The sequence below is a fragment of the Piliocolobus tephrosceles genome, unplaced genomic scaffold, assembly GCF_002776525.5.
Source record: "Piliocolobus tephrosceles isolate RC106 unplaced genomic scaffold, ASM277652v3 unscaffolded_29934, whole genome shotgun sequence".
NCBI lineage: Eukaryota > Metazoa > Chordata > Mammalia > Primates > Cercopithecidae > Piliocolobus > Piliocolobus tephrosceles.
Window position 1 is genome coordinate 12,513 of NW_022313125.1, and position 13,825 is coordinate 26,337.

At 47.6% G+C, this 13,825-nt stretch overlaps 1 protein-coding gene across 4 annotated transcripts; it reads left to right on the top strand.

Moving 5' to 3' along the window:
• Positions 1 to 3,540: 3,540 nt before the first annotated feature.
• On the top strand, positions 3,541 to 12,430 carry PEX26 (peroxisomal biogenesis factor 26). Of its 4 annotated transcripts, none has more exons than XM_026451643.2 (5): positions 3,541 to 3,679; positions 3,928 to 4,238; positions 5,491 to 5,631; positions 10,188 to 10,483; positions 11,832 to 12,430. In XM_026451643.2, exons 2-5 carry the CDS (start codon positions 4,009 to 4,011, stop codon positions 12,155 to 12,157), a joined length of 993 nt encoding a protein of 330 aa, XP_026307428.1. In that variant the 5' UTR covers positions 3,541 to 3,679; positions 3,928 to 4,008; the 3' UTR covers positions 12,158 to 12,430. The 4 variants fall into 4 exon arrangements, with proteins under 4 accessions (XP_026307428.1, XP_026307425.1, XP_026307426.1 ...); XM_026451641.2 differs by having other exon boundaries at positions 3,607 to 3,761; XM_026451642.2 differs by having other exon boundaries at positions 3,615 to 3,798.
• The last annotated feature ends 1,395 nt before the right edge of the window (positions 12,431 to 13,825 follow it).

A 13,825-nucleotide genomic window follows, 5' to 3' on the forward strand; every position in this document is an offset into this window, starting at 1 on the left:
TGGTCTGTTGCCCAGGGTGGAGTGCAGTGGCCCAATCTTGGCTCACTGCAACTGCGGAGGCCTCCCAGGTTCAAGCTATTCTCATGCCTCAGCTTCCTGAATAGCTGGGACTACAGGCACGCACCACCATGCCTGTCTAACTTTTGTATTTTTAGTATAGATGGTTTTTCACCATGTTGGCCAGGCTGGTCTTGAACTCCTGGCCTCAAGTGATCTGGCCGCTTCGGCCTCCCAAAGTGCTGGGATTACAGGCATGAGCCACCATGCCCGGCCGAGAGTCTTTCTTCTTTCTTGCCTTATATCAGCCTGAATGAGTCCATGATTGACAAGTGTTCAGTGGACTGTCACATGGTTTCTTCTGCTCTTCACAGCCACCCTATGCAGCAGGTGTTAGTATTAGTGTCCTCAGATGAGACGACTGAGGCACAAAGAAATCTGGTGACTTTCTAGAGGTCACCTGGCTCTGTCACGGAAGGAACCAGGATTTTTATTTTTTTTTAATTTTTATTTATTTGAGGCAAGGTCTCACTCTGTCTCCCAGGCTGGAGTGCAGTGGTGTGATCTCAGCTCACTGCAGCCTCAACCTCCTGGGCTCAAGCCATCCTCTCACCTCAGCCTTCTGCAGAGTTGAGACTATAGGCATGGGCCACCACGCCTGGTTAATTTTTGTAATTTTTGTAGAGACAGGGTTTCACCATGTTGCCCAGGCTGGTCTTGAACTCCTGAGCTCAAGCATCCTCCCACCTCGGCCTCCCAAAGTGCTGGGATCACAGGCATGAACCACTGTGCCCCACCTGAAGGAACCAGGATTCTAACTGTGTCTGTCATCTCCAGTCCAGTGTGCTTTATGTTACAAGAACAACTCATCACCTGCGGCAGCAAGCTGAGCAAATCTGCAAGGAGCCACACTGAGCCCTCTGCGGAATGGAAGGAACAACCCCAAATTCCAGAGCCTAGGGAGGGCTAGGGAAGGGGTCGCAACGAGGATACCAGCATCTCAGGTGCTCTGCTAGTTTTCCCAAAATGAAGCAATTCAAACAATACAATTTTTTTTTGTTGTTGTTGTTGTTGAGACGGCGCTCTGTCACCCAGGCTGGAGTGCAGTGGCGCGATCTCGGCTCACTTGCAAGCTCTGCCTCCCGGGTTCACGCCATTGTCCCGCCTCAGCCTCCCGAGTAGCTGGGACTACAGGCGCCCGCCACCGCGCCCGGCTAATTTTTTTGTATTTTTAGTAGAGACGGGGTTTCACCGTGTTAGCCAGGATGGTCTCGATCTCCCGACCTCGTGATCCGCCCGCCTCGGCCTCCCAAAGTGCTGGGATTACAGGTGTGAGTAACAATACAAATATTAATGTGGGCCTGGGCTTAAACATCTGAAAGGGCTGTCCTTAGTTCCACTGTGTTTTTTATCTCAAGGATGAGGAAATGAGAGAAGAAGAGGTGATTTCAAAGGCTGTCCCATGAGCCCCAACTTAGAGAGAGAAGGTTGGCTAAGTAAAGACAATACCCATTCACGTTCCCCCCGGGGGAATGAATTCGCTTCTGTTTAGCATTTCTGTGTCTTTGCTTGAGAAATTCTAGGTACTTTTCGACACAGAGGAGATGATGTATCCCAATGGATGTGTGTTGAGGAATCCATTTGTGGGCATAATAGTGCTAAACAGTGGTTACACACGGACTGATATGAAGCCCGGGAATAGTTGAAAATTGCATGAATCAGAAGTGGAATATAATCATATTTTTATATGGTTTCTAGCTCTCCTCTCTCCTGCCTTAAATATCTTGACCTCATTCTGGCTGTCTCACTACTAAACAGGCAAATTTACTTTTAGCAAGGCTGCTTCTTTTAAGACTGTGCGTCCATCTCCTGGACAAATTTGGAATAGCAAGAAATTTGTTAGGAATTAAGGAAAGCGACTTTCCCAGGCAGCAGCTGCTTAGAGCTGGCCGCTTCTGAGCACATTCCGTCTTCCCAGGCCTGGCTCACAGTTTTCAGTGCTTAACACGCATGGCGCTTTGTGCGCAATTTTACTTAATTCTTCCCTCAGCCATCGGGAGCTAAGGCCAAACTGTTATCCCAATTGTACAGGTGAGGAAATCGGAGCTTATTTAAATAAATTGCCAAGGTCACACAACTAGTAAGTGACAAAATCTCAGTCAAACCAAGGCTCTTTTGGCTCAAAGGCGTGTATTGAGCCCTACTCTGCTCTGCAGGGACAGAACTAAGTATGTTTTCTATTCAGGGCATGCACAGTCATTCCATGAGTGAGTTACACAATGTAAGATAAGGACATTGTGAAAAACAAAACTATATCATACATAATGCACTTTATAATAAAGTACTGGGAACAGAGTATGTGGTAAATTGTAACTATAATAATAATTTTAAACAGATCCACAAATCACACGTTATTATATTCTGTTTCACTCGGGCTTTGCTTCCCACATTTGTACTAGGTCCTCTTGGCTTTAGTTTCTCCCCAGTTGTCTACCCTTTGAACTCTCTCCAAAGCTTCCCTAGAATTTTTGCTCTCCTAGAAATTAGACAGTCACCTGCTCACATCATACATCCCCTGCCCTTGTCCACAGACATACACACATCCATCTTCTGGGCGTTCCGTTCTCTTGCGGAAAAGTCTGCAGGGGAAGCTGAGGCAGAACCAAGTCCACCAGATTCCGAGGAAAGATAAGTATGGACTCTGTAACCAGATAAAAGTGAAGCCACAACTTCACTTATTCCACAAATACTTTTTGACTAGCTATAGATGGCACGCACTGTTCAAGGTGCTGAGGTTCCCACAGTGACAAAAGAGACAAAAACGTCTGCCTTTGTGAGTTTATATCATAGTGGAAGGAAACAGACAATAAAAATAAGGAAAATGTAGACACTGGTATGTAGATGGTGATAAACGATAACAAGAAATATAAAATAAAGACAGATTGGAAGTGACAACAGTGGGGAGGTAGAATTGGTATCTGCATGTAACGTTGTTTTCTAACAACAAATCCAGGGTGGGGTACAAAGCAGTGAGCAAATGAGGCCCTTATGCTCAGCGCCCCTAACCCCCCATCGGTGGGGTCACTATTCACTTTGGAACACTGCCCTTGGGACCAACATATTCTCAGTGATCCTTGTGAAGTTTTCCACCCTAAGTCCCTCATCCTCACCAGGCAATATTGATTCTCCCAAAGCAAACTCCGGAGGCAACGCGGAGAAAGTGTGAATTAATTCAAGACTAAGGTTGCCAAAATGTTTGATCAGCTCTGCCTCAGCCTTGACATCACATTACAGATTCCCTGATCGCCGCCGTCGCAGAAGCTCTGAATTAGAAGCGTGCATGTAGTTGCAAATCCATTGCTGGCATTTCTTCCGTTAGCCTCCGCTGGAACTGCTTAGTGAAGATCCCTCATTTCACAAGATAGCTTCAGTTTCGTTTCGTTTTGACTTCCCCACCCCGAAGCTGTAGCGCACTTTGTTTTCTCACGGGACAGGGGCGGCTTCCGGGGCGTGGCGTGCTGGGGGTTGTAGTCCACAATCTCCTGCCTGTTCCCGTTATAGAAGGCGATGGGCCGGGAGCTGAGGAACTACAACTCCTAGAGTACCCCGCGCCGCTGGCACGCCGTGCAGCTGCGGGGCGGGGCGAGAGCAAAGATGTCCGCGCCCGCTGCCGGGAGGCGAGGTGAGAGTCTTAGATCGTAAACAGGCGCCTAGAGCTGAGGCAGTTCCTGCACGTGTCGCGGGACCGGAGACGCTAGGGCCAGGTATTCCAAGGATGCAAGAATCCTGCAAATCCGACATGTAAACTGCTTCCCCAGCCTCCAGGCGAGCCCTGCCTTTGCCTCAGGCCCCTTCCTTTTCCTTCTCGGGGAATCGACCTCGGGAAGGGGTGTGGGCAAAGAGATGAGGACTCTCTCCCTTTTCGCCCAGGCCAAGTCGGGATATCCCGGAACCTTTGGGGAGGCGGTCACTCCGACGTCTGAGGACCTGGGCCTTGGGCCCGGACTCGTTATGAAGAGCGACTGCTCGACCTCTGCAGCCCCCTTCAGGGGGCTTGGGGGACCTCTGCGCAGCAGCGAGCCGGTGCGCACCGCCCCGGCCCGGGCGCCGGCCGTGGACCTTCTGGAGGAGGCGGCCGACCTCCTGGTGGTGCACCTAGACTTCCGGGCGGCGCTGGAGACCTGCGAGCGGGCCTGGCAGAGTCTGGCCAACCACGCCCTGCCAGAGGAACCCGCGGGCACGTACGTGTTGGGCTCGGAAATGAACCGATTTCCGGGTGCTCTTGTGGTGGGGCTCAAGGTCTCAGGAGTTGTCATTCCCAGATTGCCCACAAGGAGCTTTACACCTCGCTTTCGTCAGTGGTTTGTCTCCGAGAGGGTGGTTGCTCATCGTGTGCCCATTCTACAGAGGAGGGAAGTCGTATAACAAGAGCTTAGTGTGGCGAACCCACAGCCAATTATTTGCTCCTTGTTCCAGGGTAGAATGGCATGATGCGAAGGCTGAATGTGTATTAAGTGCTAAGTTCTGTCAGTAAGCAGGTAGTAAAAGTCCTCTCCCAGGTACCTCCGCCCCGCCCCGCCCCGCCCCGCCCAAGGTTGTTTATTCCTGACGTTGTGGATGGTGGGGAATGGGGGTCATGGCAGGAGCAGTGTTCTGGTCCAATTGGAGGACTGGATTAAAGAATTAATTCAGGGCCGGGCGCGCGGGGGCTTACGCCTGTAATCCCAGCACTTTGGGGGGCCGAGGCAGGAGGATTGCTTGAACCCAGGAGTTCGAGACCAGCCTGGGTAACATAATGAGCCCTCTTCTCTAGCACAAAGAAGAAAAAGAAAAGAATCCGGAGAAAAAAAACCTTGGGCTTGCATTGCTCTTTCTAATGCCACCAGCCTTGCCTGGCAGGTGAGAGCGTCATTTCTTTGCATTGTAAAGTTGGGTTAGGCCACTCTAGGGAGGTGTTAGGTAGAATAGCGAAAGCTGACCTCAGAGAAGGATGATCTGGAGAGCCCTGGCTGTGTTTTAGGGTACTGGGTGGAAGCTCATTTCAGTGAATGCAGAAGGCTTTGCTTCTCAGTGTCTGGAGGAACCTTACTAGGTGGTGCCTTTTAGCCAGCTGTGGAGTTGCTATATCTCCATTCAGCCAGAAACCTTGCTCCAAGCCCATTTGTTCACTGAGCAAACTTAGTTCCAGCTCTTTTTTCTCCCACACACCGGTGATGCGTGTTATTTCCCCCTCAGGATTACCCTTCCTCTTCATTTAAATCTGATTTCACCTGGATAAAAAGATGAACGTTGAGCAACAACTGACTTGCCTCTTAAGAGGTTTACAGGAACTTTGAGTTCCTGGGGGAAAGGGCAGCCCATCTAAGTACTAACAGTGATGAGAGAGATGATGGCTGCTGAGTTGGGAGCTGGAGAGGAACAGTCCCAAGGTGGAAGTGGGCATGGAAATGGAGGGGAGCCACTTCTAACTGAAATTGGTTTTTTTGCTGACAGCTCCTTGGAGGTGAAGTGCTCCCTGTGTGTTGTGGGGATCCAGGCCCTGGCAGAAATGGATCGGTGGCAAGAAGTCCTCTCCTGGGTCCTTCAGTATTACCAGGTCCCTGAAAAGCTACCCCCCAAAGTCCTGGAGCTGTGGTGAGTCGTCTTTGCTGACTCATCAGATCGTTTCAGAAACAAGAGGATTTTCATCTCCTCTCCTCAATCAGGGCCTAATACCTACTCTTTTCCTCTTCCCTACTATTGCCCTCCGCATCTAATTCTTTCCCTTCACTTCTTTTTTTTTCCTAGACTTCCATACATAGCAATAAAGGATAAGGGAGGAGGAATTTAGGAGTAGAATAGATACAAAGAAGGGAGGGGACAGGGACTAGGAGTGAAATGGGATGACCGAGTGGACGGAGCTGAAAGAGCAGCTTGCTACATCCTGGGAATTTCCAATGCTTAAAAAAGAAGTTTTTTGTTTTGTTTTGTTTTGTTTTTGTTTTTTTGAGATGGAGTCTCCCTGTGTCACCCAGGCTGGAGTGCAATGGCGTGATCTCAGCTCACTGCAAGTTCAGCTTCCTGGGTTCATGCCATTTTCCTGCCTCAGCCTCCCAAGTAGTTGGGACTACAGGTGCCTGCCACCATGCCCGGCTAATTTTTTTGTATTTTTAGTAGAGACGGGGTTTCACCGTATTAGCCAGGACGTTCTCGATCTCCTCGGCCTCCCAAAGTGCTGGGATTACAGGCGTGAGCCACCATACCCGGCCAAAAAAAGCAAAGTTTTTAAAATTGACACTTGTAATTGTACATATTTATGGGGTAAGTTTGACATTTCAATATATGCTGTGTATATATTGTATAATGATCAAATCAGGGTAATTGGCATATCCATCACCTCATGCATTTATCATTTGTTTGTGATCAGAACATTCAAAAGCCTCTTTTCCAGCTATTTTGTAATATGCAATACCTTACTGTTAACCATAACCACCGTACTATGCAATAGAACACCACATCTTATTCCTCCTAACCCATTGTAACTTTGTACCCGTTGACGAACCTCTTTCTGTCTTCCTTTTCTTCCTTCCTTTCCCAGTCTCTGGTAACCACTGTTCTACTCTCTGCTTCTATGATACCAGCTTTTTTTTTTTTCAAGATTCACATGAGTGAAATCATGTAGTATTTATCTTTCTCTGGCGGGCTTATTTCACTTAACCTGATGTCCCCCAGGTCCACCTGTGTTGTCATGAATGAAAAGATTTCATTCTTTTTCATGGCTGTATAGTATTCCATTACACACACACACACACACACACACACACTTTCTTTATCCATTCATCTATTGTTGGACACTTAGACTGATTCCATATCTTGGCCATTGTGAACAGTGCTGCATTAAACATGAGAGATAATGGATTGCTAGATCATGTGGTAGTTCTATTTTTATTTTTTTCACCTGGCCATTCTTGAGTTTATTTTGATGACACTCGGTGAGAGTTCCCTGTACCTAGAAGAAGGTTTTGGGACTCTTGGTGTTGAAGTGTGGCTTGTGCTGAAGACACAGGACCTGGTAGGGCAGCAGGAACTTGATCTCGGAATTGTGGAACTGCTTGACTGTCGGCCAGGGGCACTTGCTGGCTGCAGTCTCCTCCACTTTCATGATCTGGATGGTGTAGGCCCTGGTCACGGTGCCAGGTGCCCATCTTGGTAGCACTGGGTGGTCAGGTCCCACTATTCTGCATTCATATTGTGGATGCTGCAGTAAGCGTCATAGTGTAGCCAAATGCCAAAGTTCTTCACTTGCAGGGGGATTTTTGGAACACCTGCCCAGTAGACACTTGCCCCTGAAGACTTCATCTTCTTTTTTTGTTTTGAGACGGAGTCTTGCACTGTTGCCTGGGCTGCGGCTTACTGCAACCTCTGCCTCCTGGGTTCAAGCGATTCTCCTGCCTTAGCCTCCCTAGTAGCTGGGATTACAGGTGCCCACCACCATGCCTGGATAATTTTTTGTATTTTTAGTAGAGACAGGGTTTCACTATGTTGGTCAGGCTGGTCTCGAACTCCCTGCCTCATGATCCGCCCACCTTGGCTTCCCAAAGTGCTGGGATTACAGGCGTGGTGTAATCCCACCAGCCAAGACTTCATCTTCTTTAGTTGAGATACAAAGTACCAGAAGCGGGACTTGGCAACAACTTGCTTAGGTGCAGAGATTTGCTGGCAGGAAAAGGGCAGCATTTGGGGGTGGGCAGGCGGCAGATGATACTCTTGCAGTGTGCCCAAGGCCTTCATGGCATTCTCTCAGCACTTGCCACCACTTACAAAAGGAAGTGCCGTCTTTCCTATTTTGAATTTTTTAAAGGAACCTGCATTCTGGTTTCCATAATGGCTATACCAATTTACAGTCTCACCAGCAGTGTGTAAGTGCTCCCTTTCTCCACATCTGCACCCTCACCAACACTGATTTTCTTTTGCCTTTTTGATAAGAGCTGTTCTACCTGAAGTGAGGTGATGTCTCAGTGTGGTTTTCATTGGCATTTCCCTGGTGATTAGTGGTGTTGAACATTTTTTCAGATACCTGTTGGCCATGGTACATCTTCTTCTGAGAAATGAGAAATGTCTATTGAGGTCTTTTTCCCTTTTGAATCAGGTTTTTTTTTTTTTTTTTTTCTCATGCTGTTAAGTTCCTGATATATTCTGGATATTAACTCTTTGTCAGATGGATAGTTTGCAAATATTTTCTCCCATTGTGTAGGTTGTTTCTTCACTCTTTTTTTTTTTTTTTGAGACGGAGTCTTGCTCTGTCGCCCAGGCTGGAGTGCAGTGGCTGGATCTCAGCTCACTGCAAGCTCCGCCTCCTGGGTTCACGCCATCCTCCTGCCTCAGCCTCCCGAGTAGCTGGGACCACAGGCGCCGGCCACCTCGCCCGGCTAATTTTTTGTATTTTTAGTAGAGACGGGATTTCACTGTGTTAGTCAGGATGGTCTCGATCTCCTGACCTCGTGATCCGCCCGTCTCGGCCTCCCAAAGTGCTGGGATTACAGGCTTGAGCCACTGCGCCCGGCTGTTTCTTCACTCTTAATTGCTTCCTTTGCTATGCAGAAGTTTTTAGTTTGATGTAATTTCATTTGTCCATTTTTGCTTTTGTTACCAGTGCTTTTAAGGTCTTACTTTAAAAAACCCTTGCTCAGCCCAGGGTTGTGAGGCATTTCTCCTTTGCTTTCTTCTAGTAGTTTCATAGTTTCAGATTTTACACTTCAGTCTTGAATCCATTTTGAGTTAATTTTTGTGTGTGGGGAAAGGTAGGGGTCTGGTCTCCTGCATAAGGATATCCAGTTTTCCCAGCACCATTTATTGAAGAGACTGTCTTTTCCCCTGTGTGTGTGCTTGGCATCTTTGTTGAAAATCAGTTGGCTGTAGGTGCCTGAATTTATTTCTGGGCTCTCTGTTCTATTCTATTTTGTCTGTTTTTATGCCATACCATGAGAGTAGAACCATGCTGTTGTGGTTACTATTATAGCTTTGTGTAGTATAGTTTGAAGTCAGGTAATATGATACCTCCAGCTTTGTTCTTTTTGCCCACAACTGCTTTAGCCAGTTGGAGTCTTTTGTGGTTCCGTATGAATTTCAGGATTTTTGTTTCTTTCTCTTTTTTTTTTTTTTTTTTTTGGTGACACAGAGTCTTGCTGTGTCGCTCAGGCTGGACTGCAGTGGTGTGATCTCGGTTCACTGCAAGCTCTGCCTCCCGGGTTCACACCTTTCTCCTGCCTCCGCCTCCCAAGTAGCTGGGACTACAGGTGCCCGTCACCATGCCTGGCTAATTTTTTTGTATTTTTAGTAGAGACGGGGTTTCACTGTGTTAGCCACAATGGTCTCGATCTCCTGACCCCTTGATCTGCCTGCCTCGGCCCCCCAAAGTGCTGGGATTACAGGCGTGAGCCACTGCGCCTGACCAGGATTGTTTTTTCTATTTCTGTGTAGAATGCCATTGGTGTTTTGATAGAGATTGCATTAAATCTGTAGATTGCTTTGGGTATTTTAATAATACTCTTCCAATTTGTGAATGAACACAGGATAGCGTTCCATTTTTTTGTGTCCCCTTCAACTTCTTTCATCAGGTTTTATAGTTTTCAGTGTAGAGATCTTTTACCACCTTGCTTTAATTTATTCCTAGATATGTTTTATTTTGGTAGCTATTGTAAATGGAATTGTTTTCTTGGTCTCTTTTCCAGTGGTATATAAACGCTGTTTTTTTGTACATTGATTTTTGTATCCCACAACTTTACTGAATCCGTTTATTAGTTCTCTCTTTTAGTGGAGTCTTTAGGGTTTTCCCTTTATAAGATCTTATTATCTGCAGACAGGGATAATTTTACTTCCTCCTTTCCAATTTGGATACCTTTTATTTCTTTCTGTTGCCTGATTGCTCTGGCTATGACCTCCAGTACTATGTTGAATAAAAAACTGGTCAAAGTAGCCATCTTTGTCTTGCTCCTGATTTTAGAGGAAAGGCTTTCAGCTTCCCATTGAGTCTGCTGTTAGTGATGGGTGTGTCATGGCAAGTTCCCATTAGCATCAACATTTCATCGGAAAGGGCTGGAGGGCACAGTGAGGAGGGGTTGGATAGGAGAAGCATAGTGGTCATGAGAAATGAAGCAGTCATTGAGCACTGACTCTAATTTTGTTGGGATCGGGTTTTTTGGGGACTGCAGCATTCTTTTATACAGCAAAATGCAAGAGCCTAGAGCCGTGCTGGATGTGGTGGGTGCCTGGCTCCAAGACCCAGCCAACCAAGACCTTCCAGAATATGGAGCCTTGGCAGAATTTCATGTGCAGCGGGTGCTGCTGCCTCTGGGCTGCTTGTCGGAAGCTGAGGAGCTAGTGGTGGGCTCTGCAGCTTTTGGTGAGGAGCGGCGGCTGGATGTACTTCAGGCCATTCACACAGCGAGGCAGCAGCAGAAACAGGAACACTCAGGCTCTGAGGAGGCCCAGAAGCCAAACCAGGAAGGTAGGACACTATCCCTTTGTGACCTCTGTAAAGTGGATTTGTGGCCTTGCACTGTACCTCAGGGACCATCGTGAAACTCCTGGGAGCTTAGGAGCAGTTCTTTGTATAAATAACTCTTGAATCACAGAATAGGAGGCCTGTTGAGTTGCTTAACAAAGTGAAGCCCAGACCCTCTGAAGTTGGCAGCGGAAGGAGAATCTCCACATGGGAAGGTGTTGCTGGGTCTTGGGACCTTGACTTGTCTTTTGAAAGTCGTTTTTCCGCTGGAGTCCTCTGACGAGGTCTCTTGCTTCCACCATACTGGTCTGGGTGGGATGTCCTTCCTCCTTTACATGCTGGCCCCAATACAGACGCAGCTGAGATCTGCTGGGATAGCCAAAGGAATATAAGAAACTAATTTGCAGACCCTTTCCCTAGTCCCTGAATCTTTTCCGCCCTTTTCCTGGAGTAATGATCTAGTCTAGTTGTGAATACTTCCATGGACAGAAAGTCACCGTCTCTTTTTTTTGTTTTGTTTTGAGACGGAGTCTCGCTCTGTCACCCAGGCTGGAGTGCAGTGGCGCGATCTCCGCTCACTGCACGCTTCGCCTCCTGGGTTCATGCCACTCTCCTGCCTCAGCCTCCTGAGTAGCTGGGACTACAGGCACCCGCCACCATGCCTGGCTAAATTTTTGTATTTTTAGTAGAGACGGGGTTTCACCACATTAGCCAAGATGGTCTCGATCCCTTGATCTCATGATCCACCTGCCTCAGCCTCCCAAAGTGCTGGAATTACAGCCGTGAGCCACTGTGCCCAGCCCCGGCTAATTTTTTGTATTTTTAGTAGAGACTGGGTTTCACTGTGTTAGCCAGGATGGTCTCGATCTCCTGACCTCATGATCCGACCTCGCGATCCACCTGCCTCGGCCTCCCAAAAGCGCTGGGATTACTGGCATGAGCCACCACGCCGGCATTTTTTTTTTTTTTTTTTTGAGACAGTTTCACTCTTGTTGCTCAAGTTGGAGTGCAATGGCACGATCTTGGCTTACTACAGCCTCTACCTCCCAGGTTTAAGTGATTCTTGTGCCTTAGCCTCCCAAGTACCTGGGACTACAGGCGCACGTGGCCATGCCCAGCTAATTTTTTAATTTTTAGTAGAAACGGGGTTTCACCATGTTAGCTAGGCTGGTCTTGAACTCCTGACCTCTGTTGATCCGCCTGCCTTGGCCTCGCCTCCCAGAGTGCTGGGATTACAGGCGTGAGCCACCGCGCTCAGCCTGCTCAGCTCTTAGAAGCAAGCGCAGAGGTTGAGGTCAGGGAATCTGATTCCCGTGACTCCCCTGAAGCTGTGCTCTGTCTCCCTGGCCAGGCTCTGTCTCCCACAAGTTCCTGTCACTGCCGATGTTGGTTCGCCAGCTCTGGGACTCTGCAGTGAGCCACTTCTTTTCTCTGCCCTTCAAAAAGAGCCTCCTGGCTGCCTTGATCCTCTGTCTCCTGGTGGTGAGGTTTGATCCAGGTAAGTGGTGGAGACTCTTCCCCCCTCCTTCCTGGGAAGGGGTTGTTGTCAGGGCTGGGCCTGTGGGAGTGGGTATTTGTCAGTACTCCTGTCAGAGTCCTACTGGGGATGGGGGTCTCTCCTATGACATTTCCCCCCGAGTCTGTTCCACAAGGAGGAATTGCTGGACTGGGGCATGAGTCAGCCCCACCCAGAAGGAGAGGCCAGTCCTGGAGTCCATGAGAGCAGCCGGGAGAAAGTCCCCTTGGCCCTACTGACTCCTGAACATGGACTGAGTCATAGCCCTCCACTTTTTCTAGGGCTGACCTCTGACCAGAACCTCAGAATTTAAGAAAACTTCCCCTTGGCCAAGAGCGGTGGCTCACACCTGTAATCCCAGCTCTTTGGGAGGCCGAGGCAGGCAGATCACAAGGTCAGGAGATAGAGACCAGTGTGGCCAACATTGTAAAATCCCGTCTCTACTAAAGGCACAAAAAAAATTAGCCAGGCGTGGTGGCACGTGCCTGTAGTCCCAGCTACTTGGGAGGTTGAGGCAGGAGAGTAGCTTGAATCCAGGAGGCAGAGATTGCAGTGAGCCAAGATCGTGCTGCTGCACTCCAGCCTGGGTGACAGAGCAAGACTCTGTCTCAAAAAAAAAAAAAATAAACTTCCCCTCATCAGAATGTCTACAAAAGTGTTAATTCAAGTATTAATGTCTAATGAAGTGTTAATTCGAAACAAGTTGTAAATGAAAAACTCATACCTTTTAGAAAATGTGGAAAATAGGCTGGACATGGTGGCTCATGCCTATAATCCCAGCACTTTGGGAGGCCAAGGTGGGTGGATCACCTGAGGTCAGGAGTTCGAGACCAGCCTGGCCAACATGGTGAAACCCCCATCTCTACTAAAAATACAAAAATTAGCTGGGTTGTGGTGGTGTGTGCCTGTAATCCCAGCAACTAGAGATGCTGAGGCAGGGAGCATTGCTTGAACCTGGGAGGCGGAGGTTGCAGTGAGCCGAGATTGCGCCATTGCCCTCCAGCCTAGGTGACAGGATGAAACTGTCTCAAAAAAGAAAAAAAATGTGGAAAATAGAGAAAAGTATAAAGAAAGGCACAGAAATCTGCTACTCTGCTATACTTTCAGTCTGTTTCTGTGGATAGAGATTGTAGGCAATTACATGTCATACATATGTTTTCAAGCATGGCCTTAATGGCTAAATATTCCAGTTCCCAGGAATGCCCCTAAGTAATTTAACAACCCCTGTTTTTGAACATTTGGGTGGTGGTTCTGTTTTCTGCCTGGCTGTGAAGAAGGAATGAGCTCCCTAAGTGATATTTGGGAACAACCCTGGTGATTTCCTGAGGATTGACCCCTCAGGTGCATGAGGCCAAACTTAGGCACTCGCTCTTTTAGGTTTTTTGTGTTACTCAATGTGAGTTATGTTCTAATCTCTACTCTTCTCATGAATTTAGACTTAGAATATGATTAAGTTTCAAAATTTAAGAGGAAATCAGAAACCCTTCAAAAGGTTCATCTGTTTTGAGAACTGCCATTTATTAACTTAGTCTTTAGATATTCCCTGTTTCCCTATTTGTCTTTCTCTTATTCAGTGAGCTTTTTTTAAAAAAAATTATTTATTTATTTATTTTAATTTAAATTTAATTTTATTTATTTATTTATTTATTTATTTATTTATTTGAGACAGGGTCTTTCTCTGTTGCCCAGGCTGGAGTGCACCAGCGTGATCTTGGCTCATTGCAACCTCTGCCTCCTAGGCGCAAGCGATCTTCTCTCCTCAGCCTCCCAAGTAACTGGGACTACAGGCGCCCGCCGCCACGCCCTGCTAATTTTTTTTTTTTTTTTTT